Genomic DNA, 26,075 nt, shown 5'->3' on the forward strand with positions numbered 1-26,075 from the left:
TTCCTCCATGTTCTGAAACTTAGCATGTGTGTTCCTGCTGCTAGGCCTTCCAGGACTCTCCTCTTGGTCTAGACTGTTCTTCTTTCATTAACCCCCATGAATCATTCCTTGGCCCCTCGAACCTCCTCTTGAAAGTGCTGTTTTTACTGGGGGCCTCCTTGACTACCTTATAAACTGTAAGAACAGCCTCACCCTACTGCACCCTCCTTTCCCAAGGTCTCCATCACTTCCTTCAGTTTTTCTCTAGCACTTGGCACTTTTGATAATGAATAATGAGTGTGGGAATTCTCACATTTTGTTGACTGTTGTATTCCAAGTGTCAGGAACAATATGTGGGGCCAGTGAGGTTGCTAAACAGGAATTGCCAGCAAGCCTTGTAACCTGACTTTAATCCTGGAACCCCATGGTGGAAGGAGAGAACCTACTCCCAAAACCTGTCTCACCCAAGCCATGGCATGTGTGCGTCCTGCCACCCTTCTCTCCACACATAAATGAATAACTCTAATAAAAAAATCAATAACAATGTGTGATAAATAACAAGAACTCAGTTTATAACTGTAGAATGAATTATTTTATTGGTTGCCAGTACATCAACTTATTCACCTTTGCAATAAATAATGACTAAGTAGAATACATAAGGGTAGATCTTTGGTTTAGTCAGTAAAGGTACTTTAAATAGGCAAGATATTGCTCTCCATTTTTAAATAATTCACCTGACCTCTCCAAATAAATTATATGCCCCAAAGTTAATAACTGCTTTTTCTTTTCCCAATAGACTTTCACTAAACCAAGAACAAATATAGTGAGTCGCACATGCAACAAAGACACAGTTATTAAAATATAGCTCAGTAGTGGCCACACATCAGAATGAGGAGGAAATTTAAGCCTTAGAGGTGATACAAGCATAATAGCTCGATTCATTTACAAGGCTATTCCTTTCCAGAGAAAGGTTAAACAGATAACACTCGAAAAAGAAAAATCAACAGATGTGCTGCTGGCTTCCCTGTGTGACCTTGAAAGTACATTAAACAAGGTGAAGTTTGCTCCTTCTGATTTGATGACCTCATGCTGTTTAAAACAAACAAACAAACAAAAAAAACCTTACTTTCATCCACCTGACTCTTGGAAAATTCCAGAAACTTGTTTCCCAGAAATGACAAGTTCATAGACCAATAGCTTGAATGTATTTATGTGAAAAGCTACAGCTCAGTCTTGAAAGCTTTCAGGGAACTTTGGCCTTGAAGACATGTATCTTCTGGGAGGTGTTTCTACACACATCTATCTCACAGGGCAGCAGCTCCTCTTCCTTCCTCCTCTGGGGAGGACCTGGAATAGTCACTGCTTCTGGCAACAGATGTCATGACACAATCACCAATCTGTAAACCACTAGTCACCTTTGAGGTAAGGCTGGGAGCAAGAGCCAAAGGTTCTTGAGTAAGTTTGTAGTGACAATGCCCATTACTCAGGGAGACCAATCTTTAAAAAAAGGAGGGAGTGGATTTCTCATTGTGAAATAGAAAATCCCACCAGGCACAGTAATGCACCCCTTTAATCCTAGTGCTGGGGAGGCAGAGGCAAATGGATCTCTGAGTTTGAGTCCAGCCTGGCCTACAGAAGGAGTTCCAGGACATAGAGGACTGTAGAGCAGTCATGGCTGTATGGAGAAACTCTGCCTCAAAACTGAAAGAAATTCCAGTCACACACTAACTCTTATAAAGATGTGGGCTACAGTAAAAGTTGGTTGTAGAGAGAAAGCATTAACTGGATCAGGACTTGAGATGAAGAAACATGTTAACATCCTAACATATTGATGTGAACCTAATTCACATTACTCATGAAAATTTGTACATAAAGCCCTCTTCTGGGACATGTACACAGAAAGTCAGCTATACCGTGTTCAAGGATTCCACCTATAGTTTTTAGTGCCCTTTGGTCATTACAGAATAGAATGCATACTGGCCAATAGTTAGCTCTGGGTCTTCAAAGAGGAAGATGTTTCACAAGGGAATATATATACCTGTAAATGTACACACTTTAGCATTTATATATCTATATGTACACACATCACTGTGTCCCTACAAGGAAACACATTATCTACAGAATGGCAAATAGTAAGCCTGATACTCACATAATAAAGCAGCTTTCATTCAAGACACTTAAACAATATACTCAGGCATCTTGATTTAGCAAGACAGAGTTTGCTTTCATTTTCCAGCCTAATTAACAGTGCAGCCTCTCCCCCTACCCAAATGAGCTCCTGTGAAATGGCTGCCGGTACAGGATGGTAAGTTTTGGCCTTGAAGCCACCATGGGTTTCTCCTAAACACATACATAGTTGTCATACTAGTTAAATCACTCTGTCCTTTGCCTTCTGGAAAAGTTAGAATCTGCCAGTGTAAACAAAATTAGGAAGGCTTTCTGTAATGAGAGAATTAGCTCTGTGATACACAGCTTGCCATGGGGACTTCTCTAGAGACTGTCCTCAGCACATGAGAAAAGTCTCACACATTTTATCTGTTCAGATTATTTCTGGATTCATAGACAACACTGTAGGGATAGGACTTTGGCTTGGAAGATTTTTATTTTAAATTAACAGTACAAAAGGGGAGGGCTCTTTCTGCTAAAATTCTCCCATGACCCCAACAAACCTGCAGTCAAAACCTAGAGTTCCTGGCCACGTGGTCCTCCCTTACTCTCCCAAATAGCAGTAGTTGTGGTTCTGGCTCTGTGAGAAAGCCAAAGGGGCTCTTGGGGAGAGGACTGGAGAGTAGCCACAGTCATCAGCAGCAGTTCACAGGGCACAGAGATCTACTTACCCATGCTCCCATAGCAGCCCCCTCGTCCTAGGGGACACATGGAGTCCAGAGCCCTAGGTGCCCACTCCATATTGCCCCAGTAAGGCCTGGCATTGTCCTGCCATACAGGTAGCGATCGTCTTGCAGGATGTCACAGTTCGGTCCCATAGATGGCTTTGTGACGTAGATATTCTTCTAAACACTGAAGGACGTTATCGTCTACCTTTGGGTCAAACTTGTTGGCCAAGAGATGATGGTTCTGAAGTAGCCAGTGCAGGTCCCCAGATCCATAAATACAGACAGCCCGCTGGTGGATGCCTGAGCAAGGTGTGTAGGGCGCCCCCCTCTCAATGTCTCCCTCGTGGCTCTGCCACTTGGTTAGCCTCGCAATAGATCTCATGTCTGAGAGGTCAAATTTGTGGTGCAAGGGAGCTGATCCAGGCATCCATGAGGCACGCTGGAGGGTGGCCCATAGGTGTTCATCAGGACTATAGGTGTCTTTTACCCATTCAATTAGTTGTTGGGCTTTGGAGTTGTTTAATACCTGTTCAATGAAGTCTCGAGAAGCCACCATGTAGGCATTCCCAGTGAATATGGTTATGTTATTTGGTGGAGGGGTTTTCCTCTTGTTGGTTATGTACAATGTGTCTTTCACTTCATATCGGTATTTCCAGCGTAATGTTTTATGTGGCGGTGGTACCTCTGACTCCATGCTGTTCTGCCCATTCAAAAGCTTGAGGGCCTGGACCATCTCAGCATTTGTCTTGATGGGAAAGTCTGTCCCACAGGTGTTCAGGAGGTATTTCCATGGCACGGAGCTCTGGAGCAAGTCTTCCATGCAGTTCAGGTCAGCCTGTACCCTGGACCAGGAAGCATAGACCACTGACACCAGCTTACTAGCTATGAAGACATTTGGGAAGCATGATGCAATGGCTCTGACTGCCTGCTTGAAGATTTCCGGGGACTTCTGGTCCACATGGACACAGTATATGTTCTGGCGGGCGTACACAGCTCGCAGCAACCTTTCAAAGTTCTCGATCTTCTCATGGACCACCATAGAATATGCAATGGGGAAGTCGGCCTCTCCTTTGCTCAGCGAGAACTGTATGAACTTCCTTTTGGTCTTGAATTGCTCGCAGTCTGCTGTCATGCTAAGGTAGTCGACCTCTGTGAGGGGCTGCCGCTTCTTCTTAATCTCCAGGTTATTCAGCAGAGCCTGGATCACCGCTTTGTGCTCCCCTCGAGTGACCCCGGAACAGTTGATGGACGTCTTTGCTGGCAACTTCAGGTTCTTGTACAGGAAATCCCTGCAGTACTGGCTGCGAAATTCCTTAGAGTCCAGATCTAGGACATTGAAGTCACACTTCAGTCTGAGGGACAGTTTCAGGGCAATGATGGCCAGAAGCATGTAGCAGCCCACGGTCCACACCTGATAGCGCCAACAGACTTTCTTCCACAAAATCATCTTTGCAGGTGGGGACCATCCAGCAGCCTTGCCCAGCAGAGGAGGTGGGTGGGCTCGCTGAACAGAACAAAGAACTTCGGATTAAAAATTAACTAAACATGTTCCCAGGAATGTCAAGTCCAACTCCAAACTGGTGGCAGAAGAGATTGCTTCTCTGGAGAAATAACTTAGTAAAGGGGAACCCATCCACCTGGTTAGCTGAGAGAGACTCAAGACAGCCCAACCAGAGCCGATGGCCACACTATCAGGGCGGCTCCACCCGTACCTCTGTGGAGAGGGAAGCATGGAGCTGGGTGTTGGGCCTAAGAAAGGCTTGGATGCGAGGCCCAGTGTAAGCTCCTGAGCCTGACTTGAGTTTTGGGCTCAGATGTGAGGCCCAGTGTAACCTCTTGAGCCTGGCTAGAGTTTAGCGACCTGTCTCTAACCTGTAACCTCCATGTGGGGGTGACTCAGCCAGATCTGATGCAAGATTGCCCCCTGCCTAGCTACCTGCCTGCTTGGTGGAATACTATTGGCCCTTAACTCCTCAAGTCACCTTACCCTATCCCAAGATTCCCATCCCCTACCTCAGTCCTATATAAGTTCCTGTGTGTTGGAATAAATCGAGATCCTGCTTCGACAGACTCCCGACTCAGTGTGGTTTTTTTCTCCCTGGTAACTAAAGGGGGGAGGGTCTGAGTCGTCGACACTCACCATCCCACTCAGCCCCTGGGAAGAGGCCAGCTGGACCAGCCCTCCCCCCCCCCCCACCTGCAGGGAGGACCCTGCTGCTGGGCTGTCTTAGTTAAAGGTGCAATTAGCTGGAGGATGTCCCCACCCTTCATCCCTTTTCCTTCTTCCCACCCCTTGAAGCCCTAGACAGAAATTTTATCTGGGGTTTAGAATGTCTAGGTCTGGAAACTAAAATACATGAGATTGACTCTAGCATCAGTTCCAGAATCAAGTCCTTTTAAAAGGAAACACTTCCTTGCTTCTGTTTGTTAATCTCTGTATTAAGACTCTCCTCTCCCCTAAAGCATTCAATATTCAGATCTTGTATCTGGTTAACCTTTCACTTTAAAATGCCCTTAAAGAAATAGTAGACAGCTGGACATGGTGGTGCACACGTTTAATCCTAGCACTCAGGAGGCCCATGCAGGCAGATTTCTGAGTTTGAGGGCAACCAAAAATTAACAGCAGTCAGTCAAACACTATGTCTACTTTAAAATATCTCCACAGAAGTGAGTGTGGTCATGTGCACAGAGCACTTATTGTTTGTGAACCAAGATTATTTCTTTACACTGTCCCATTTAATTATCACAGCCAACTAGTTATCACTAGGCTCGTTTTACAACAGAAAAACAGTAACTGAGTGATTTATCAAATATCACATGTTAGAAGACTAGAGATTTCCCTCACTCTGCCTTCTTGAGTCTTTATATCTGTGAGCCTAATGCTTATTCCACAAACCACACCTACCTTTTAAATACAACACAAGGTATTGGATACCACCAAAAAAAAAAAAAAAAATGAGACAAGGGAAGAAAATCTCAAAAAAAAAAAAATTAAAAGTACAACACACCCTTCCAGCAGGTTCTTTTCCTCTGGTTCATCCCTTTATGAACCTAACATTGTATCCTCTTCAGGAATAACGTTTGGGGGTAAGATTTAAGAAGAGGGAAAATGAAGGAAACTCACCTTTCCTAGCCTGTTGGTTGCTTCAGGGAGCTTTCTCCAACGGTGTGAGTCTATGAAGTGAAGGCTAGTTTGATTCTATGTAGATAAAAATTAGCACTACAGTCCTTGCCTTCTTACCTTCCAGAATATATTTGCTGATGTCCACAAGGAGGCCAGAGACCACACCCATGCTCCTTAAGCCTATGCAATCCAGGCTCCTCCTAAACTAACTATGCAGAGGAGACAGCAGCAGGTGGCTCTGTCACTCACCTTTTGATTTCCTGTTCTCAGAAAAGGGAGTGAACTTAGGTAAACCATTCAGGACTGTATTCTCAGGCTCGAGTCATTCTGGGAGGTGAAGTGAAGAAGGCAGGAAAAAAGCCGGCTGCATCTGAGAAAGCAAGAAAGTACTTCAACTAGAAAAGCCCAGTTCCCACCTCTGCTCTCCTGCCCCGACACTATTCACGGGTGCTCATGTAAGCAAGCCTTTTCCTCTCCCACCCAATGCACAGGTGTATCTCTCACTGTTTGGAAGTAAACATGTCACTGATTGTGTTCTTATTCTACACACACACACACACATACACACACACACACACACACACACACACAGCAAGTACTGCAGAGTCAAGAAGAAGAAGAAAAAAGATACAAGTTAAAAAAGAAAGCAAATTGCCTGTTTTCAAGTGATAGGACCCTACATATTCAAGTCCTGAAACTCCACCAGAAGACTTAGATCTAATAAATACCCTCAGCAAAGACGGAAGATACAAAATCAACACTGCAACTCACTGTGAAAAAAAGTCAGGAAGCTGGTACCAATCGTAATAGCCTCAAAAACAAACAACACCAATTAGGACTAAAACTTAGCCAAAGATGTGAAAATCTGGACAAGGAAAGTGACAAATCTGCTGGGCATGGTGATGCATGCCTTTAATCCCAGCGCTTAGGAGGCAGAGGCTGGTGGATCTCTATGAGTTCAAGGCCAGCATGGGCTACATAGTGAGTTCCAGGTAGTCAAAGCTACACAGTGAGACAGTGTCTCAAAAAAAAAGAAAGAAAGAAAGAAAGAAAGAAAGAAAGAAAGAAAGAAAGAAAGGAAAACCGAAGAGGAAGAGAGGAAACGGGGACGGGAAGGGAAGGAAGAAAGAGAGAGAGAAATTACAAAGCACTAAATGTATGCTAGGGTTTCAGCACCAGATGTATGCGATGGGGGCACAGCTAAGAGAGTGTTGATGGACTGGAGAGATGGCTCAGTGGTTAAGAGCACTGACTGCTCTTCCAGAGGACCTGGGTTCAAGTCCCAGAACTCATATAGCACCTCACAACTGTAACCTCAGAGTCCAACACCCTCACACAGATGTACATGTAGGCTAAAACACCAATGCATATAAAAATAGAAATAAATAATTTTTAAAAATTGTTTTTTAAAAAGAAACTGTTGACAGCTCCATGGCATGTTTAAGGGGAAGTTTCTTATTGTTCCTGAACGATGAAAGAGAGAGAGAGAGACAGAGAGACAGAGAGAGAGAGAGAGAGACAGACAGACAGACAGACAGACAGACAGACAGAGTCCAGAGCAGAGAGAAAAGAAAACAGATTGGATTGGACATGGCCATGAGAGAAAAAATAGCCAGATACATCTGTAAGAATTCAAAGCAAAGAGAAAGTAACAGCCAGGGATACATTACTAGAGAAAGGTGAGTAGCAGGGCAGAGGAGAAAACCTTGTCTCTTATAAAGAGGAGGGAAATCTGGGGAGGTGAGAAGACCTAGGCTGCTGGTTTGAAATATACAAGTACTTGTGAGTAAGGATGGAGAGCCTGGAGGGCAGCATGGGTTTTGACAGGCAACCACAGGGATGTCAAAGGAGTCAAATGCCCCTTCTGCAAAGCAAGGGAAATGACTCCTTTTGGCAGATCTCAGCTGGCTTCACAAGTTCCTAAGGAATGCTGGGTTTCATCCAACCATCAGAAATTCTCCCATAGTCCAGCTTGAGTTCATTTCTAGACATAGGGACAGCCCGACACCTAAATATGGACTGTCTGAGACCTAACACTAAAGAAAGATAGACACTTGAAAATAGAAATACTTCCCATATTTGGCAGATTATTGAGGAAATGGTCATTTAGAAAAGTGATCTACAAATTCTTGCAATCTTCATCTAAATCTGAGTGGAATTTTAAAGAGAAATGGGGGGGGAGACTCTAAATTTATATGTAAATACGAAAGACTCCAAATAGCCAAAGTAATTCCAAGTGAGGAATAAAAGGCAGTATTAGAAGTACCAAGCACCTGACCTTAAAGAATACTACAGAGTCGTTGTGACAAAACAGCATGCTCCTAGAATAAAAACAGACACATAGAACAAAGGGAACGGAAGACTTAAAAATAAACCTACATTGAGCTGGGTGGAATGGACATGCCTCTAACCCCAGTACACTGGAGGCAAAGGCAGGTGGGCCAGCTTGGTCTACATTTCAAGTTCCAGCACAGCCAGGGCTAGATAGAAAGACCCTGTCTCAAAACAAAACAAAAAATGAAATCTACACTGAAACTGTCATCTGATTCTTGGTAAAGGGGCCAAAAATATGCATGGAAGAAAAGACCACCTCTTTTACAAGGGGTGTTGTACAAAAACCACCCCCTGTATAAAAACCAACTCAAAACAGGTCAGAAACTTTCATGTAAGACCTGAAACTTTGAAACTACTAGAGCAAACCAAAAGGGAAATGCTTCAGGGTTTTAGAAATAAGACCAAGAATCTACATAGGGGCTGGAAAGATGGCTCAGTGGTTAAGACCACTTGCTACATTTGAAGAGGACCAGAGCTTGGTTTGGTTCTCAGCACCCATGGCTGCCAGTAACTCCAGCTTCAGGGGATCCAGTGCTCTCTTCTGGCCTCCACAAGTACCCACATTAACATGGCTTACACTAACACAAACACACACATATACTCGTAATAAATCTTTTAAGGGACTGGAGAGATAACTCAAAGGTTAAGAGCACTGGCTGCTTTCCCAGAGTTCAATTGAGTTCAATTCCCAGCAACCACATTGTGGTTCACAACCATCTATAATGATGTCCGGTGTCCTCTTCTGGTGTGCAGGCATTCACACAGGTAGAACACTATATATAACAAATAAATAAATCTTAAAAATAAACGAATAAATCTTTAAAAAGAAGTTCAACAACAAATAATCCAATCAACAAATGGGCAAATGAATTTAACAATTTTCCAATCCAGAAACACAAATAGCCAATAAGTACATGAGAAAATGTACCCATTCCTGAGCTATCAGGGATGCAAATCATTGAGATTCAATCTTACTCCATTTAGCATAGCTATTAAAAAAATCAAATGTTGGTAGGATTGGTGAACCCTTGTACATTTATAGTGGGGATATAAATTAGTCCAACCACTATGGAAATTGGTATGTAGATTTCTCAAAGGTAAAAATAAAATGAAACCTCTCTGTGACCTAGGTATACCATTTCTGAGTATCTACCTGAAGGTACCAAAGTCAGCTTACCATGGAGATACTTGCAGACTCATGTTCATTGTAGCACAATTACAACAGCCAAGTCAAGAAATCCATCTAGATGCCCATCAACAGATGAACAGAAAAAGCAGCTTCAGAAATTTGGGTACATCATGTTTACTCTCCTGTGTACTCTGGCATGGGGAGGGAACCCGGAATGGGCGTTTATGGAAATAACAAGGGGCCAATAACGATATAGAAAGGGAAAGAGAATATGGGGGAAAGATGAAGTAATACATGAATAAGATCAAAGCACATTATATATGTCACTAATTTGAAAAACTTACTTGTTCAAAATCAGGAGTCCTTTATGTCTGTCTGTGGCAGCTGTAGCAACAGAACTACCCACAGCCATGCAGAGTAGATCTCACTATGACATCTGACGGCAGAGTGTTGCTGATAGTCTAGAGAATGGATTATACTATGGGATTTGGGCTTCTCTGAACACCTCAGATGTGGTTTTTGCAATGAAGTGTGGGAGATGTCTTTTTCAAAGCTCCTGGCGCTGGTCCCATCCCCAACTACCTCTAACAAAGGGCACCATTCCCTGGCAAACATCCGAAGAAAACAAATTGAACAGAAGGGACGTATCTGGGAGGTTGGGAGTATAGATCCATGGTATAGTGCTTGCGTGGCATATGTGAAGTTCAATCACCAGCACCCCCAACCCCAAAGGATCAAGGTATAAAAGCAGTAACTGATATTTGGTGACATTCAGGCAGGAGCCATTGGAAGTAGCTATTACTTCACTATCCCTTGACTGGAGAAAGCAAGAAATGGAGAATTGCCAAAATTGAAATTTGGACAGGGAGCCCCTACAAGCTTAAATTCAGACCTCCGAGGAAAGGGTCATTGCTCAGCTAGAGCTGAGGTTGCCCTCTAAGCTCAGAGTCCCTAGGCTGAGATCCAGACCTCTTAGAGGCAGCAAGGGTCATTCTGTAAACAGGCCATAGTGCAAGTACAAAAATAACATGAACGGCCTCTAAAGGGTCAGTAGGCGTTGACATGGTGATGCTCACAGAAACAGGAAATAGGAAGAGAACCGGAAGTTCCTCCTCCAGCCTGGCTATTTTTACCAGCGCCCCCTACTGGCAGAGCCTTGCAAGCGCAGCTGGCAAACCAGACTAGTCTTCTAACCTGCCTCCAACATCACAAAATAAGGTCTGGAGAGACTGGCCTCGTCAGAGACAATAAATGTACATTTCCACTACTTTAAATGCGGCAAACAAATCTTTGTTGTTTTTTTTTTCTTGTCCTCCTTGTACTTTCTGACTAGTGATGAAAACCCATCAAAAGCAATAGAAATGTGTAGGGTTTCCAGCGCCCCTACTTTCATTGGCCGGGTTCTCTGAGTTCTGTCTTCTGTCAGCTTCCAGGGTCTTTATTCTCATGAGGTTCCATTGTTGGTCTGTAAAGATCTCTGGGTCAAAAATATGAAAATATAAACATCTGACTCCAAAATCCAAGTCTAGAAAAGTCTCTCCAATATCCTTTTATATGGTCTTTTTTTAATAGTCAATCCTGTCTAGTTCCTCTGCCCCATAAAAACTTGCATTATAGAGTCAGTAAAGAGGACATATTTTATTCTTAAAATAACACAAAAGGTACTCTTGCGTGTAAATGTAAGTGAGAATCATGCTAGCCAGTTGTGGAATTATTTTGTGGAAATAATCTGCATGTAATTGACACCTTGTGCAGAGTAGTTAAAAATAAGTGTGGGACTTCACTGAAAAGGCTGTGTCTGAATCTTTGTCCTGCTGGTTTCTGCCTGGGGCAAATGCTTCCACCAGTCTGTGCCCTGGTGATGTCTCCTGTACCGTAGGTACTAACATCTCAATTGCAAGGCTTTTTGTAATGACTTATTTTTTAAAAAATATTTCTAACTATGTGTATATATGTTTGGGATACGTAGTTGAGTGGAAGTGCCCAAGAAAGTCAAAAGAGGGTGTCAGAGTCACCCCTGGCATCAGGATCTAACCAGTTGGCAATAAATTTATATATCAGCAATCACACTGTATATTTATTTTGTTATGGCAGCATTTACCTGGGCCAGATGGGAGTTTTAAGGTCATGGGTCTTTGTTTCTGCTCCCTCTCAGAACTTAGTCATAGGCAATGGAATTCTGAGGCTTTTCAGAAGAAAACGGTTGTTTGCAGGGTGGGTCATGGGTGTCAAGGGTTATAGGTAGCAAAGGCAGTCCTGGTTGTCTTTACAGAGGAGGAGACTGTGATTCAGAGGGGCAGTACCTCAAGCCCGATAAGCAGGAAAACCAGGTTCGTGTGTTGCCGATAACACAGGAACTGGAGTTTTCAGAGGGGAAGGATGGTGAAGAAGATTCTGGGGAGGGCATTTTGAACTCAGATCATAATGTCTCAGGACAGAGTCCCTAGCCAGAGAAAGAGGTAACAGATCCAGTGAGATCTACTTTGTTTTAGGGGGAGTTGTAAGCTGTAAAAGCACAAGCTCGGGGCTGGAATGGTGGCCCAGTGGTTGAGAGCACTGGCTGAGCTTTCAGGGACCTAGGTTCAATTCTCAGCATCCACACGACAGCTCACATACTGGTTGTATAAATCCAGTTGTGGGCATCCAACCCCCTCTTCTGGCTCTTGTGGGTGCTGTACACAAATGGTACGCAGACATATATTCAGGCAAAATACTCAGACACATAGAATTTGTGTGTGTGTTTTGTTTGTTTTGTTATTGTTGTTGTTTATTTTTTGATACAGGGTTTCTGTGGCTTTGGAGGCCGTCCTGGAACTAGCTCTTGTAGACCAGGGTGGTCTTGAACTCTCAGAGATCTACCTGCCATTGCCTCCCGAGTACTGGGACTAAAGGCGTGTGCTACCACTGCCCAGCCCACATAGAATTGTTTTTCAAGGAAAAAAATTTTAAAGAGCATGCTCAGTTGTCCCTTACTCAATATCGAGGGCACCCGGCTCCTCCTCCACCCTCTGTAGGCATTCAGCAATCTTACTCCTAGACACACTCCACATGGCGTAGGGTGAAACAGGGAGAATGTACGCATCTCAAAGAGTATTTGTTTGCACGCAGAGGAGCCAAGGCAGTAAAAGAATGATTTGGAGTTGCATGATCCAACCAGCTCCTTCTTGTTGTGCATTTGGCCAGGGTCACTTGTCAACTGGGGCATAAAGGGACCTTATTTCTTTCCTCTCCATCTTCCTGCCAAGGCTGGACTGCACACTTCTCAGTGGCCCTTGTTGCTTCTATGGACCATACCTCAGTGGTAGCCTCAGTCAGACTGTTTTCATGCCTCTTATGCCAGCTTACCCCCCTCCCTGTACTATCAGGAGCTTCCCAAGGGCAGTGACCATGTGGCCCTCTTTTGCCTTCCTCACAAGAGACCAAGAACTTGGTGGTGAAGGAGTCTCCTTGACTGCTGTCTTGAGCAGCTACTTCAGCACCCTGAGAGAATGAGTAACCTTTTAAGTCCTAGGACTGTGACTTACTGGTAACTCTAGGAATTCATAGACAGAAGCTCCCTGAAACAAGCATTACTCCACACACACCAACACACATCCCAACACACATCCCAACACACATCCCAACACACATCCCAACACACACACACACACACACACACCAAGACACACATACCAACACACACACACCAACACATAGCCACCAAGACACATACACCGACACACATTCTCAAACACACACAATAAATAAATAAAAACAAATATACAAAGCAAAGGACACAGAACATTAAAGACACTAGTACAGTAGAGACATGTCACAAGCCCTGGGTTGCAGACTTCTGGGCTTCATTTGTGTGAGGGAGAAATAATTCCTGCCATTACTTTTTCAGGAACATTCACAAATCCCTAGCTCATACAGACTCATTTTCTAATGGAGGGACGTTAAAAATCACATTTATGGGGAGGGGGGACACATTTCAGAGTAAAAGTCCAGGTCAGAGGGAGGCAGGAGCTCCGGTCCTCCCTGCCACCACCTCCTCTAGTCCCAGCATGTGGTTCATCTTTGCTTCTTCTATGCAAACACAAATCAGAGAAAAGTCAGTGTGTGAGTGTGGGGGCCTAAATGTCAACCACAGTGCTGCGCTGAGTAGTGGCTGCTGCTTTTCTGTTTCCTCGTACGGTTTTTATGCACTTCTTTTTTGTTTCTCTCTGTGCAGTTCTGGTTATGCACCGATTTCTAAAAGTTATTTTGAATTTACCTTAGGAAATAAAAACCAAAAGAGTATTTCCTTTAACTGCAGAAGCCTAGTAGGTGCTTTCCCTCTCTGGGCAGGTGTGTGTGTGTGTGTGTGTGTGTGTGTGTGTGTGTGTGTGTGTGTCTTGTCTGCATTATTGGAAGAAGGGGGTTCTATGGGTGGGTGAGTTTAGGTCAAACCAGATACTAGTAGAAATCCTTTTTATGAACTCTGAATGTTTTATAACAATGAATGACAACCACGGACTCTAAACATGACAGCTAAACACTTACACTATCTGCCACTCACAAGGGGTCACTTCATACCCTTTTATTCTAAGAAGAATAGTATGGGGTAGATGCATAGCTCAGTAGTAAATGCTTATCTAACACACAGAAAACACTGAGTTTGACCTGAAGCAACACACACACACACACAAACACACACACACACACACAAAGAACATTGTCTTCTTTGAACAAAAATGACCGCTGTGTCAACTATTATATGAAAAAGAGAAAAATGCATTAAATGAAATAATATACAATACACTTTGGTCCTGTTTTTGTTCCTTTTTAATTATTATACAAAACTCTACTGGTGAGTTGGGGAGATGGCTCAGATTGCTATGCAATCTGAAGACTTTAGTTCAAATCCCACATGAAAAAGCCAGACACATCTGTGTGTTCCTGTGGGTCAGAGGCAGGTAGTCCTGGGAATTCACTGGTCACCCAGCCCAACCAAAATGGTGAGCTTCTGCTGCAGTGAGAGAACGTGTTAAGGCAGAGAGTGAGAGAGGAAGGCACTATTGTCTCCCTCTGTCCTTCACATGCACACACAGGTGTGCACTGCACCTCACACACACGATTTTTTCAGTAGCAAATGTAGGGAGTATTTCTAGTGCTCTCTCCGGCCTGGGTGCAGCCTGCGAGGCACCATCACTGAATCCTCCGGGTCCCTGGATGGGCTGTAGTTATGGCAGCTGTGCTGTTCTATTGTGGATAAACGAAACCTAGCATCAGGCTGGCACAGGAGGATCTTTGAATGCCTGGGTGGAATACAGAGGGAAGGGGAATGGGAAGAAAGTAAACCTTTCTCTCATCCTCTACACACCTACCTGTCAAGGAGGTACAGGGTGGACTTCTGCTGGGGGAGAGCTCACACAGACTGGCTAAGGCCCTTTATTAGCTCCCTTTCTCGTTGCTGGCCCAAAATACCTGACAAGAGTAACTTCAGGAAGGAAGGGTTGTGGTGATATATTGTTTATGATCTATTAAAGCCACTAGAGATCAGTTTGCAAAGCCAGCCACACACCTTTAATCCCACCACTTGGATCTCTGCTAGTTCAAGACCACGCTAAGCTACATGGAATTGCTCCAGTTCTAAAGAGAAACAGCTCATACAAAGATGATCGCAGAATTTGGGATCACATGCCCTTAATCCCAGCACCAGGGAGGTATAAAAATCAAAAGGTCTCATGTGGAGAGATAGTCTCTCCAGGCACACTGAAGGGAGGTAACAGTCTGAGGCTTGGTATAGAGCTTGTGGAGGCAGGATCAGTCCTTTCAGCCTGAGTTAGAGCTGAGATCTACTGGCTTAGCTGCTTTGCTTTTGTGACTTTAGCTTGAAGTTTGAACCCCATTATCTGCCTCTGGGTTTTTTATTTTTGTGTTACAAAGGGCTGTTTGGGCTAATGGTTCAAGGGTTGAAGGCAGGGTTTAAATGAGTCCACCAGACCCAAGATAAATAGCAAATAGGTATTTATTAGGGAAGCACGTACACGGATAAGATTAAATAACCACTGCGATCTTCCTGCTTCAGAAGAGGCAGTCTCTGGCCTTCCGATCCTCTCCAAACCCCAAGAGAACGAGAGCCAGCCCCTCCTCTACCTTATAATGAGTCACATCTGCAACGGAAACCACGCCCAAAGGGTGTGGACACCACCACAAGTTCACTAGCAAAGCAAGATGCCACTACAAAGAGTGCAGTCCATCACTGCAGGGAGGGTATGGCAGTGGGGCATGGGGCATGGTCACATTGCATCCACAGTCAGGACACAGAGAAGGTGTTCAGCTCGCTTTCTCGTTTATTGAGTCTAGGACGGCACCATGGGATGGTGCCGCCCACATTTAAGATGGGTCTTCCCAACTCAGCTTTGTCTAAACTCTCTTTCACAGATATGCCCAGACATTTGTCAAGTTGATGAGTGATAGTACCCATGAGATATTCTGCCTCCAACTTTCCCTCAAACACTGAAGCTTCAGCTCAGGCGTTATGAGCCTGACCTTGGAGCCACTGTCTCTGCCTTGGGCCTTTCAGGGGCCTCTGGAGAGTCAACTGACAGGAGGCCATGGTGGGAGGGGAGAACTGGCCATGCCCCTTGGGGAGCTCAGGACACTTCCTGCATCTGCCACCTCATTTACGACTTAGAGGCATGTATTGGTAAACACACCACAGAGTTATGACAGGTTGAGAGGCAATGAGCAATAAATAAACCAACATGGGGGGTGTATGTGTATTGGGTGACAGGAAAGAGACATTTGTTTGGCTTCCAGTTTGGCAAGTACAACTGTCATGGTCATGGTGGCTGGGTTGGCCCCACCTGTGGTCATGGGAGTTTGGGCACCACTTGATCCCATCTTTGTGGATCACGAGAGAATCCAGGTCAGAACCAAAGGTGGGTACCTCCTTTCAGGCCAGCCCTTAGAGACCCACTTCAGAACAGTGCTACCGGTTGTTCAGTCACGTTTAGACACATACAGAGGCAGGAAGGGGCACAGTTCACATTCAGACCAGAATATTGTAGGAGGTACCAAAAGGACCAAGGGCTCCTGTAACTGGGTGACCTTCATGGGAGACTAGAGATCCTGGAGGGCATCCTGGCAGAAGCAGCACTGAGGTCCATACTGATGGGGAAGCAGATGGCAGCCAGGCAAATAGTGGGAGGGAGGGGGCTGCCAGACTGCAGGCCTAGCCACATTCTCTCATCCCCAAAACCACACTTTTTCCTTTGCTTGCATGGGGACTATTGCCTTTTGTCAGCTTCTGGAAACAACCAGGCTCTTTCTGAACGCTGAACCTCATTTTGGGCCATTCTCTCCATCTGCCTGCTCTGAGCCTCAGGGTAGGTTTGTACTTCTACTGGTAGCCTCTTTGCCCTTACCTTGTTGCCTAGGCTATAGGCAGACTCTTTCCGGGGCTCCTGGCTCTACCAATAAAGGGGAATTGTGTAAGGGAAGAAGGTGCCTTGTCTAAGATGACAGAGCTCCATGTGATGGGTTCTCCTTAGGTAATCCAGTGTGGGGGGAGTAAATGGAGGGGAGAGAAAGACAGACAGAGGAGGCAGAGAGAAAAGGACACAGAGAGAGACAGAGACAGAGAAGAGAGAGAGATTGGGTGGGGATCAAATCCAGAGCCTCCAAATGCTCTGTCCCTAAACTCCACCCGCAGCCTACAGATCAGCTTGGAGGTGTTCTTGTTAACTCCCCTCCCCCCAATTGCCTTGGGTGAGATGTTGAAGTGGTTGGGGGATGTGCCCCACCCATCTCTGTAGGAAGAAAGATCAAAATGTATTTCAGCCAGGTTTGGTGGCTTGCACCTGCAGCCCCAGGTTGAATCAGGAGGATTGCTGTGATTCTGAGGCCAGCCTGGGTTCAACAGCAATTTCCAGGTGAGTCTGGACTAGAGTTTGAGGCCCCGTCTCAAACGAAAATGAACAAGGCCTGGCAAGATAACTCAATGAGTAAAGGAACCTAACAACAAGGTGAATGACCTGAGTTTGATCCCCAGGACCCACCAGGTGGGAGGAGAGAAAAAACACATGCCATGAGTGATCTTGCTGGGGGACATGTAATCCTTCCCACGACAAAGAAAGCAAATAAATCAAGCTTAATTGCCTTACAGGATTTTATTTCCTCCAATAGGAACTAGTTTATCTTGACCAAACTGAAACAGCGCCTTGTGTGTTATTTAAGCAAGATACTCTTTGGGCTCTAATTAAGTTCCTGCTTGCAGTACAGTTGACACAAAACTCATTGTGACCCATGCAATCACTCACGAAATGAATAGCATAAAGCAAGCACTGAGCTGTTCTGACACAAGTCGGGTGGAAATTTTAAATTAAGGATTAACTTGCTTGCGTATTCTTTGTGGGAGAATGGTAAAGGAGGAGGAAGAGGAGGAAGAGAGGGAAGAAGATGATGAAGAGGAGGAGGAGGAAGAGGAGGACACAGCTAGACAGTGCTGTTAGCAAAAGAAGACAAAGTGTGACTGCAACTGGGAAGTCAGAGGCTGAAGGGAGACAGACACAGAACGAGAGCAAACAGGACTAGGGATGGGAGTACTGGGAAAAACCAACCACAGGAACACGGGAGTGGCAGACGCTGGGGGCCAAAGTTTTCCAAGTGGGAACAGGAAGGAACCTGGTGTCAGCACCGGGGCTGCACTGCAGGATGTTGACTGGAGCAGAAAGCCCCTAGTTAGCTGGTACCTACTCTTCAGGCCTGCTAATGATAACCTCGTCTGGGGTATACTTCCCAAAAGGAAATGAACAAGGAACCAGATAATACCCAGGCTTTCAGCCCAATGTCATTCCAGGAGACCTTCTGCATGCCAAACAGGATTAGTCACCTCGAAAAACCCGAGCACTGGAAATGTAGTGCAGGGCTAGACCACTTTCACCGTGTTTGCAAGGCCCCATCTGTGGTCAAGGCTCAGATCTGTAAAAAAAAACAAAGCCTGAACTCTTTCTAGGTTTCCATTCCCTTCACAAGCAAAAACCAAACCTCTGACTGTGAGCCTGAGGGACCACTTCCTTCTCTTCACTCTTCGATCCTGCTGTCCCACATCTATGTCCCAGGAGCATCATGTCACAGCCACAATGACAGAACCCTTATGTGGCAGCAGAGAAAGAAAACACAAAAGATCAGAAGCCAGGGGGCCTCCTGGGGAGCTAGTGCCATAGTCAGCATGGACATGGAGAGAGCACGAGCAAGTGAACCTTCCTGAGGATGAGAAAGGGGAGGGCTGGGAGAGGAGAACACACGCAAAGCCACTGAATCTGAAAACCTTCTGACCCCCAGCTTGACAATGGCAACCTTGAGCTCGGTACCCAACCAAAAGGGAAAAGACACTTGTGGTAAAATACAACTTTTCCCCATAAAAACATGACTTCCTGCAAATTTACACTGTGCATTACGAAGACTGATTCAACTTGCTGATAAATGAGGTGGAAGGGCTGGTTTAAAAGCACGCTGAGAAACTGGATTTCTGTAGACAGTTACAGGGGAAAGTTCCTAGATTAGATCCCAAACTGATAAATGTCCTACAGGGTGACACAAAGCAATACTATTTGATGAAATCTTTTCCACTGGGCAGAAACCATTTGGCTCTCTAGCAAGCAAGATATAGAAGTTAACATGGAATTTACCAAGTGTGAGCCTAAATGTTAACTAAAACTAACAGCAAATACCAAAGTCAAACAAAAGCATGTCTTCCAAGATCAGCAGCTCCCCACCAGGGTAATTGTGCCTCCCTTAAGTACATGAGATGGAGACATTTGGGGTCCCAACTGGTGGCTGGGGGGATTCTAAACTATGCACACACAAACAAAACGTAATTAAAAAAGAATATCCTTGGGTTATGGAAAGTCTCACTTTGGGTCCCTAGAAACTGTGCTAGAACAGTGGGTAGGCATGGTGACCTGCCTATAATCCCAGCACTTGGGAAGTAGAGAAAGGTCATCCCCTGTAGTTAGTTGGGCTTTTTTGTTTGTTTGTTTTTGTTTTATTCTTTGGGGCCCACCACCCAGCTCTGGAATAAATACACAGATACTTATTCTTACTTATGAAGAATAAGTAAGAATTAGGTTGGTTTGTTTCTAGCCAGCTTTTCTAATTTAAAATCTATTTCTCTTTAACTACATTTTTGCCTCTGGGCTTTTTATCTTTCTTTATTCTATATATCTTTCCTCCTTACTCCATAACTGGCTGGTGGCTGGGTGGTTGGCTGCTGGTGTCTCCTTTCCTCCTTTCTCACTCCTTGATCTTTTCCTATTCATTCTCTGCCACCAGCCCTTCCTATCCCTCTCTCCTGCCTACTTATTGTTCGTTTAGCTCTTTATTAGGTCAACCAGGTGTTTTAGACAGGCAAAATAACACAGCTTTACAGAGTTAAACAAATGCAACATAAAATGCAACACATCTTTGTAGCATTAAGCACATATTCCACAGAGGCAGGGTCTCTGGGTTCACCCTTTCAGCTACTCCAACTAGCTTGCTTGCTCTGGGAATTGTTGTGGAATATTAGCTTAAGATGTGTTACATTTGTTTATGCTGCTGACTGTGGCTATGTTCCCAAGACCAATGCTGATGGAGTCCGGGTCGTCTCAGAGATGACAAGCACATACATCCCATTCAATGGCTTTGAAACTGTTTTATGTATCTTTTCCTAACTGCCATACTTCACATTTCAGCACTCGTAGGTTATAATAAGAGGTATCATTGTTATCTAAGTCAAATGCTGCTGAGCAAGGTTTTCTAGCCACTGGGCATGTTTACTTTCTGCTTCCATGCATGCTTAGGTGCCAACAGCCCAGAACCAGATCGTGCTTGCTCACTAGCTTGGCGCCTGCCTCTCTCTCTCTCTCTCTCTCTCTCTCTCTCTCTCTCTCTCTCTCTCTCTCTCTCTCTCTCTCTCTCTCTCTCTCTCTCTCTCCTTTACATCAGCAGTATGATTGGGTTTTTTTTAATGATCCAGGGGCATAGTCAGAATTTCCTATTTGGCTGCACTTGAAATAGCCTTGAAAACAGCCTTCTTCTGGAAGTCGGTGAATATGTCTTACAAACTCAGGGATGGCCTCTCCCAGTACATGAATCAATTGTGGGCATTTCATTGCTGCAAAACTTGTGAGAGAAATTTATCTTTCTTGCTGTGCCGGGGACTGTACCTGCTCAGCAAAAGCTAGCCAGTGAGCTACCTTTCCCAGCACTATAGACTTAAGGATTAAATGTTCTTGCTTTTGCCGGTGGTGTTGTCCATGTGTTGAGTTTTATGGCCTGAATGATACCATTGTGGAGTTAGTTGTGCTAAGGCCTGGAGGTCTACTAAGGTCTTGGGGCCTGCTACATTCTCCATACTTCTCAAGAGTAACCCATTCCCAAGTATGTCAATCTTAAGCTAACATGATTTGTCCTGACCCAAAGCCTCTGAAGCCTACCCTTGTCCTGTGTTGCCTGCGTCAAGTCCACTGGGCTGCCTTGGGGAACCATAATCCCCTGTCTTCACCGCCTCTTGTGAACCTTTCACTGGCTGAAGAGCTACTGAAGAGAGCCATGCAGCTGCCCAGAAGAAACACTGCTGATATTTGGTGGTAAAAAAAAAATCCAACCTCTGTTTGGACTCTTTCCTGGTTATTTGGGAGCTGTAAAAGTCAAGGCCAAATCCCTCTGTGGGTGGGGACTCATCTTTCCAGAGAGGAAGTTGTAAGTCAGAAAGGATGCTAGTGTGGGGAGGCAAGGATTTCCTCAGAGCAAAGGAGAGAAGAGGCCTGAGTGTCTGTGGAAGCAGAATAGGGAGGAGGAAGCCTTCCAGTAATCCTCTGGCTAACCGCAAGGCTGTCTTTATTGGCTGGAAACCTTGTGTCTTTGTGTAGGGCAGGGATGTTTGCCATTTAGAAAGAGTGGGAAAAGCTGGAAATGGAGGGCTCCCAGAGGAAAGCATAACCCCAGGAAAGACAATCAGGGCCACTTGGCCAGAGAAGACTCTCATATGCTTAGGGAAAGCCTGGCAGAACATTGTTATTTTCCATATACAGCCACAGGTGATGGTATCCTGGTGAAATAGGAGGAGTGAACTATAACACAAGTAACAAAATCCCAAAGACAGATATTGGGGTTCAAGCTGAAGATCAGATAAGCAAAGCAGCCAGCCACTTGAGAGTTCTCACCTCTACCAATGCTGAGACCTAAGGGGTGATCCACTAAATCTCAGAGTACATCTCCAGACTGCTTTTTTTAAGACTTATTCACTCTGATGTAGCCCAGGGTGCCCTTCAACTCACAGAGATCCATCTGCCTCTGTCTCCTGAGTCCTGGGATTAAAGGTATGGCTACCACTGCCTGGTCTCTATGACTGTGGCTAACTTTGCATTCTGATCTCCAGGCAAGCTTTATTTGTTAAAGCACAAACTAAATATCACCTTTTTGTCTAAAATAAAAAGAAGTCTATAACTAATATAAGAAAAACTATATATAATAAGTACATCAACTATATACAAAATATACAGGCAATATTACTTTAACAATGTTTAGTTCATTAGCATTTGACAAATATTCCATTAGCATTCCTATCTTGGTGAGTCCAATGTCTTGTATCTAATTCACTTTCTATCCTAACTTGAATTACCACATTTCTATATCTCCCCACCCCCTGCTTTTTTTTACAAGGAGATCCCTGAATCTAATCTCCTTTACCCAACCTCCCCCCAAAATATGCATGATCCGTCTTTTGGGAATTTGCTACTATGGCTCATTGGGGGTCCTGATAATCTTGGATCCTGAGAAAATTCAGGCTTATGATCAAGTTCTGATTGGAGAATTGTGTGAAGCTGGATCATCTTAGCTGTCAGCCTTGAAGTCATTCTGGATGTAGAAGGTAAAGAAAACTACATCAGAGGCACTTTGAAACATTGGATCATCTGGGCCATTTGCTCCCATCAGAGATTCCTGAGGCGGGGGTCTTCCTCGATTAAACATGAATTTTCTCAACCCAGAATGAATCCACAGCCTCTTATTCAACATGGAAACAAAAGCATAACCTCTTCTCCAAAGTAACATATCTTTTGACTTAAAATTTGAAGACATTTTAAAACTATATAGTTTGGATTAATCCAGCAGCATTTATAATCAAATGCCTCTTAGCACCTGTTGCTTCTTCCTCAGCAGCCAAACAATTCTAAGACAACACAATAACATGATGTCCAGACTCTGTGTACTTTCCATCTTTACATGGCTTTTTTATATTACTTTACTCCCTTCCCAAGAACTTTATTTTAATATTTTAAAACTTTATATTTCTTTTTAATGACTGTCTATAACTTCTCTTTACCCTCCCAAGCCTATGAATGTTTTAAAACACACTGTAAACCATTTATAGGGTTTTTTTAAATCTGAATCTGTTTTTACTGCATATCTCTGTCTTTTTCTGACCACGTGGGTCTTTAAACTATTAAAAGGCATGACTAAGACCAAAGCCAAAGTTTTGGCACCTGGTTCCACCCCATTCCTTAGCTTCCTCATTGCAGAGGTACTGACTGGAGCCATGTTTACCACTCTGGGAAGTTTCTGAGTCCACGCTGTCACTGAGTAGTGTGCCTCCACTGCTCAGTAACCCCATTTAAGTGTTCTGTTCTGTGGCAGGGCCTCTTAAAAGAGCTGTGCAGTTTTTGCTGCTAATGCCGAGTCAGGAAGCCATCTCTTAAAGGAGCCATGCCTCTGCTTGCTGCTAGCAAACAGAGCCTATCCAAGAAAAAGTGGTTGGAAGAAGCCAAGATTGACTCTGTTTTTGTGTGTTTACAATCCTTTTTAAAGCCTTTTCAGGATTTATGTGGAAATTTCTGCCAAAAATTTGGATGCCATATGTACCGTGAATAATAAAACCCCAGAGACAGATATTGGGATTCAAGCTGAAGATCAGAAAAGCAAATCATCCAGCCACTTGAGAGTTCTCAGCTCTACCAATGCTCAGACCGAAGGAGTGAGCCATCAAACCTCAGATTGCATCTCCAGACTGCACCGCTCCTCAGACTGTTCCTAAGATTGCACTGAACTTCTTATGTTCTCTCTAGTACTGGGATTAAAGGTGTGAGCTCTGTTTCTCTTTTAGACTGATTCACTCTGATGTAGTACGGGGTGGCCTTGAACTCACAGAGATCCATCTGCCTCTGTCTCCTGGTCGCTATGGCTGTGGCTAGCTATTCGTTCTGATCTCCAGGAAAGCTTTATTTGTTAAAGCACAAACAAAATATCACCACAGTGACCCCTAACCCCTGGAGAACTTGGGGACTTCTGGGTAACATGTAGCTCCATCTCAGGAACCTGCCCTTTTGAAGAAGCAGGATTGCCTTATGCAGTTCTTTTAATTTGTTTTCTATGATAAACAACATGACCAAAAGTAATGTTGGAAAGGAAGGATGGCTTTGTTCCAGTTTAGACTCTTAATTAACAGTCCATACTGAGGGAATCAGAGAAGGACCCAAACAGGAACTGCAACGAACGCCAAGCAGGAACTATAGCAGATGCCATGCAGGAATGCTGCTTCCTGGCTTGCTTGCTTCTGGGCTCACATTCAGTTCACATTTTTATACAGCCTAGGACCACCTGCCCAGAGATGGCTCCACCCACAGAGAGCTGGGCCCTCCTATATCAATCAATCAGTCAATCAACCAATCAAGAAAACTCCTCTTAGACATGGGCATCAGATTGTCTGGAAGTCAGATTGTCTGGAAGTGGATTTACAGAGGGTTGTGAGCTGACATGTAGGTACTGGGAACTGAACCCTGATCATCTCTGCAAGAACAGTAAGTGCTCTTAACCCCTGAGCCATCTCTGCAGCCCAAATTTTTATTCATTACTAGGGAATCTACCTTTAGCTTAAGTGTCTATGAGACGGGAAGAAGACTAGCTAGCTGTTGAGATTCATAAATAATACTTACTCCATCCAAAAGGAGAAGGAAAGATCTCAAGAAAGAAATGGCCTGCTCAGAAGTGCCTTGGACTCTGAAGTAGAGAACATTGATGTTTCTTGTCATGTGTAAACATCAATAGCTCATGTCTTACCAACTAGACGTAAAGTCATGTCTTCTTCCTTACCTAAAGGGCTGGCGTTAGCAGGGAGCAAGCGCAGGGAAGGAGCCACCGCTTCTGAGCTCAACACAGGCATAGGCAGGCACCAAGGGACCAGGAAACACTCATCTCGGGAGTCCTCAGGGCAATGGCATAATCAGTCGAGCTCCCAAGCTCTTCTGAGCTACCATTTCCTCGTCAGGAATGGTGTCCAACTTCCTTAAGTTATAAGAAAAAGCCAGCATCTATGAAGCCATTAGATCATTTTTGAATAGTACACAGTGGTATTGTCCATCAAGGCACTTACTGAACAGCTGTAGAATAAATGACTATAAATACAACTACACCCACAGTTCACAGTTCACGTCATATGACAAAATACACTTCAAATAGACTGAAATAAAATAAAACAGGGAGTAACCAAGCACAAACACAAACAAAAGACTCATCAGGTTTCATTAGGATCCTGTTGAAGGGAGACCACGTAGCCGTAATAAAGACTAGCAATATGTCCTGTTATTTGTTGGTTTTGTTCCACCAGCATTGCTTGGACACACACGGGCAGGGAGTTGGCAGCCAGGTTTACCTTAACTGCAAGCGTCTGAGGTTGAAAAGGAAGTCGAAGGGAAGAAGACGAAAGGAAATTCATGAGAACAGAGTAGTTAGGCAGAAAGCTCAGGTGAGAGAGAGATATGAATGAAGCTGGAGAGACCGAGGCCTGGGGAGGGTAGGGACCACCTACAGTGAAAGAGGCTGTAGGAAAGACACAAAGGGTCACTGCTGGAGAAAAGAATTCAGGGTTTGTCATTCAGGTTCTGCAAGGGAACTTGTGTGCCTGGTTGCTGAAATGGGTAGATAATCGGGCCACAGTGAGCCTCTGGACATGCTGGGTGACTGCCTAGAAGAGACTCCTGGGCAAGCCTGAGATCCAGGGGCTAAGATGCTTAGGTCATCTGCCTGGGAGAGGTCTTGAAGTAGTGATGGCGCTGGCTGCTGAATTGGCCATCAGACTATCCCAGGCAGAAAGGGACAGGAGAGGAAGGGGACTAGCACATTGGCCCCCACATGCAGGGAATGAAAAGACAGAAAGCAGTGTGGCAGGACACAGAGAAACTCTGTCTTGAAAATCACCACCATCGCCACCACCAGTAACAGGAAAAAGAGAACTTCCTAATCTTTCAGAGGACACTGATTCTGTTCCCAGCATCCATGTTGGGTGACTCACAACTACCTGTAGCTCCAGCTCCGGGGGATCTGATGTTCCCCTTTGACCTTCACAGGTACATGTGCACACATGCTCACACAGGTAACACAAAAACACATAATCAAAAACAAAATAAAGCTTACTTTTTTTGGTTGTGAGCCTCGCTTTTAACGGCGGAGCCTTCTCTCCAGCCCACAAAATAAATCTTAAAAACAAACAAACAAACAAACTGAAGTTCTGTGCCTAGCAAAAAGCAACACCTCTCTCTTTCTCTTCTTATGTCCCTGGAATCCCCCACATTGCTCTGTTTCTATGGATGTGACTACTCTGGCTTTCATATAAGTAGATTCATGAATTACCTATTCATCCTTTTCTGTTGTTTATTTGACTTAGCACAAT

General features: G+C 44.5%; 1 protein-coding gene across 4 annotated transcripts; it reads right to left on the bottom strand.

Annotated features, from left to right (window-relative positions):
- Positions 1-552: 552 nt before the first annotated feature.
- On the bottom strand, positions 553-24,626 carry Gcnt3 (glucosaminyl (N-acetyl) transferase 3, mucin type). Of its 4 annotated transcripts, none has more exons than XM_040739975.1 (3): positions 24,500-24,626; positions 6,187-6,307; positions 553-4,317 (listed from the first exon to the last, which is right to left on the bottom strand). In XM_040739975.1, the coding sequence occupies exons 2-3, from the start codon at positions 6,232-6,234 to the stop codon at positions 2,947-2,949; spliced, it is 1,419 nt and encodes a 472-aa protein (XP_040595909.1). In that variant the 5' UTR covers positions 6,235-6,307; positions 24,500-24,626; the 3' UTR covers positions 553-2,946. The 4 variants fall into 4 exon arrangements, with proteins under 4 accessions (XP_040595909.1, XP_040595908.1, XP_040595910.1 ...); XM_040739974.1 differs by lacking the exon at positions 24,500-24,626 and adding an exon at positions 9,745-10,463; XM_040739976.1 differs by lacking the exon at positions 24,500-24,626 and adding an exon at positions 9,449-9,468.
- Between the last annotated feature and the right edge of the window lie 1,449 nt (positions 24,627-26,075).

The sequence above is a fragment of the Mesocricetus auratus genome, unplaced genomic scaffold, assembly GCF_017639785.1.
Source record: "Mesocricetus auratus isolate SY011 unplaced genomic scaffold, BCM_Maur_2.0 Super-Scaffold_100691, whole genome shotgun sequence".
NCBI lineage: Eukaryota > Metazoa > Chordata > Mammalia > Rodentia > Cricetidae > Mesocricetus > Mesocricetus auratus.

What these genes read in the sequence shown, in the direction of transcription:
- Gcnt3 (XM_040739975.1), bottom strand. Translation starts at nt 6,234, where the DNA reads ATGGTTTACCTAAGTTCACTCCCTTTTCTGAGAACAGGAAATCAAAAG. An exon ending in TGAGAACAGGAAATCAAAAG is followed by an intron (nt 4,318 to 6,186) that starts GTGAGTGACAGA and finishes TGTTCTGTTCAG; the next exon opens with CGAGCCCACCCACCTCCTCT.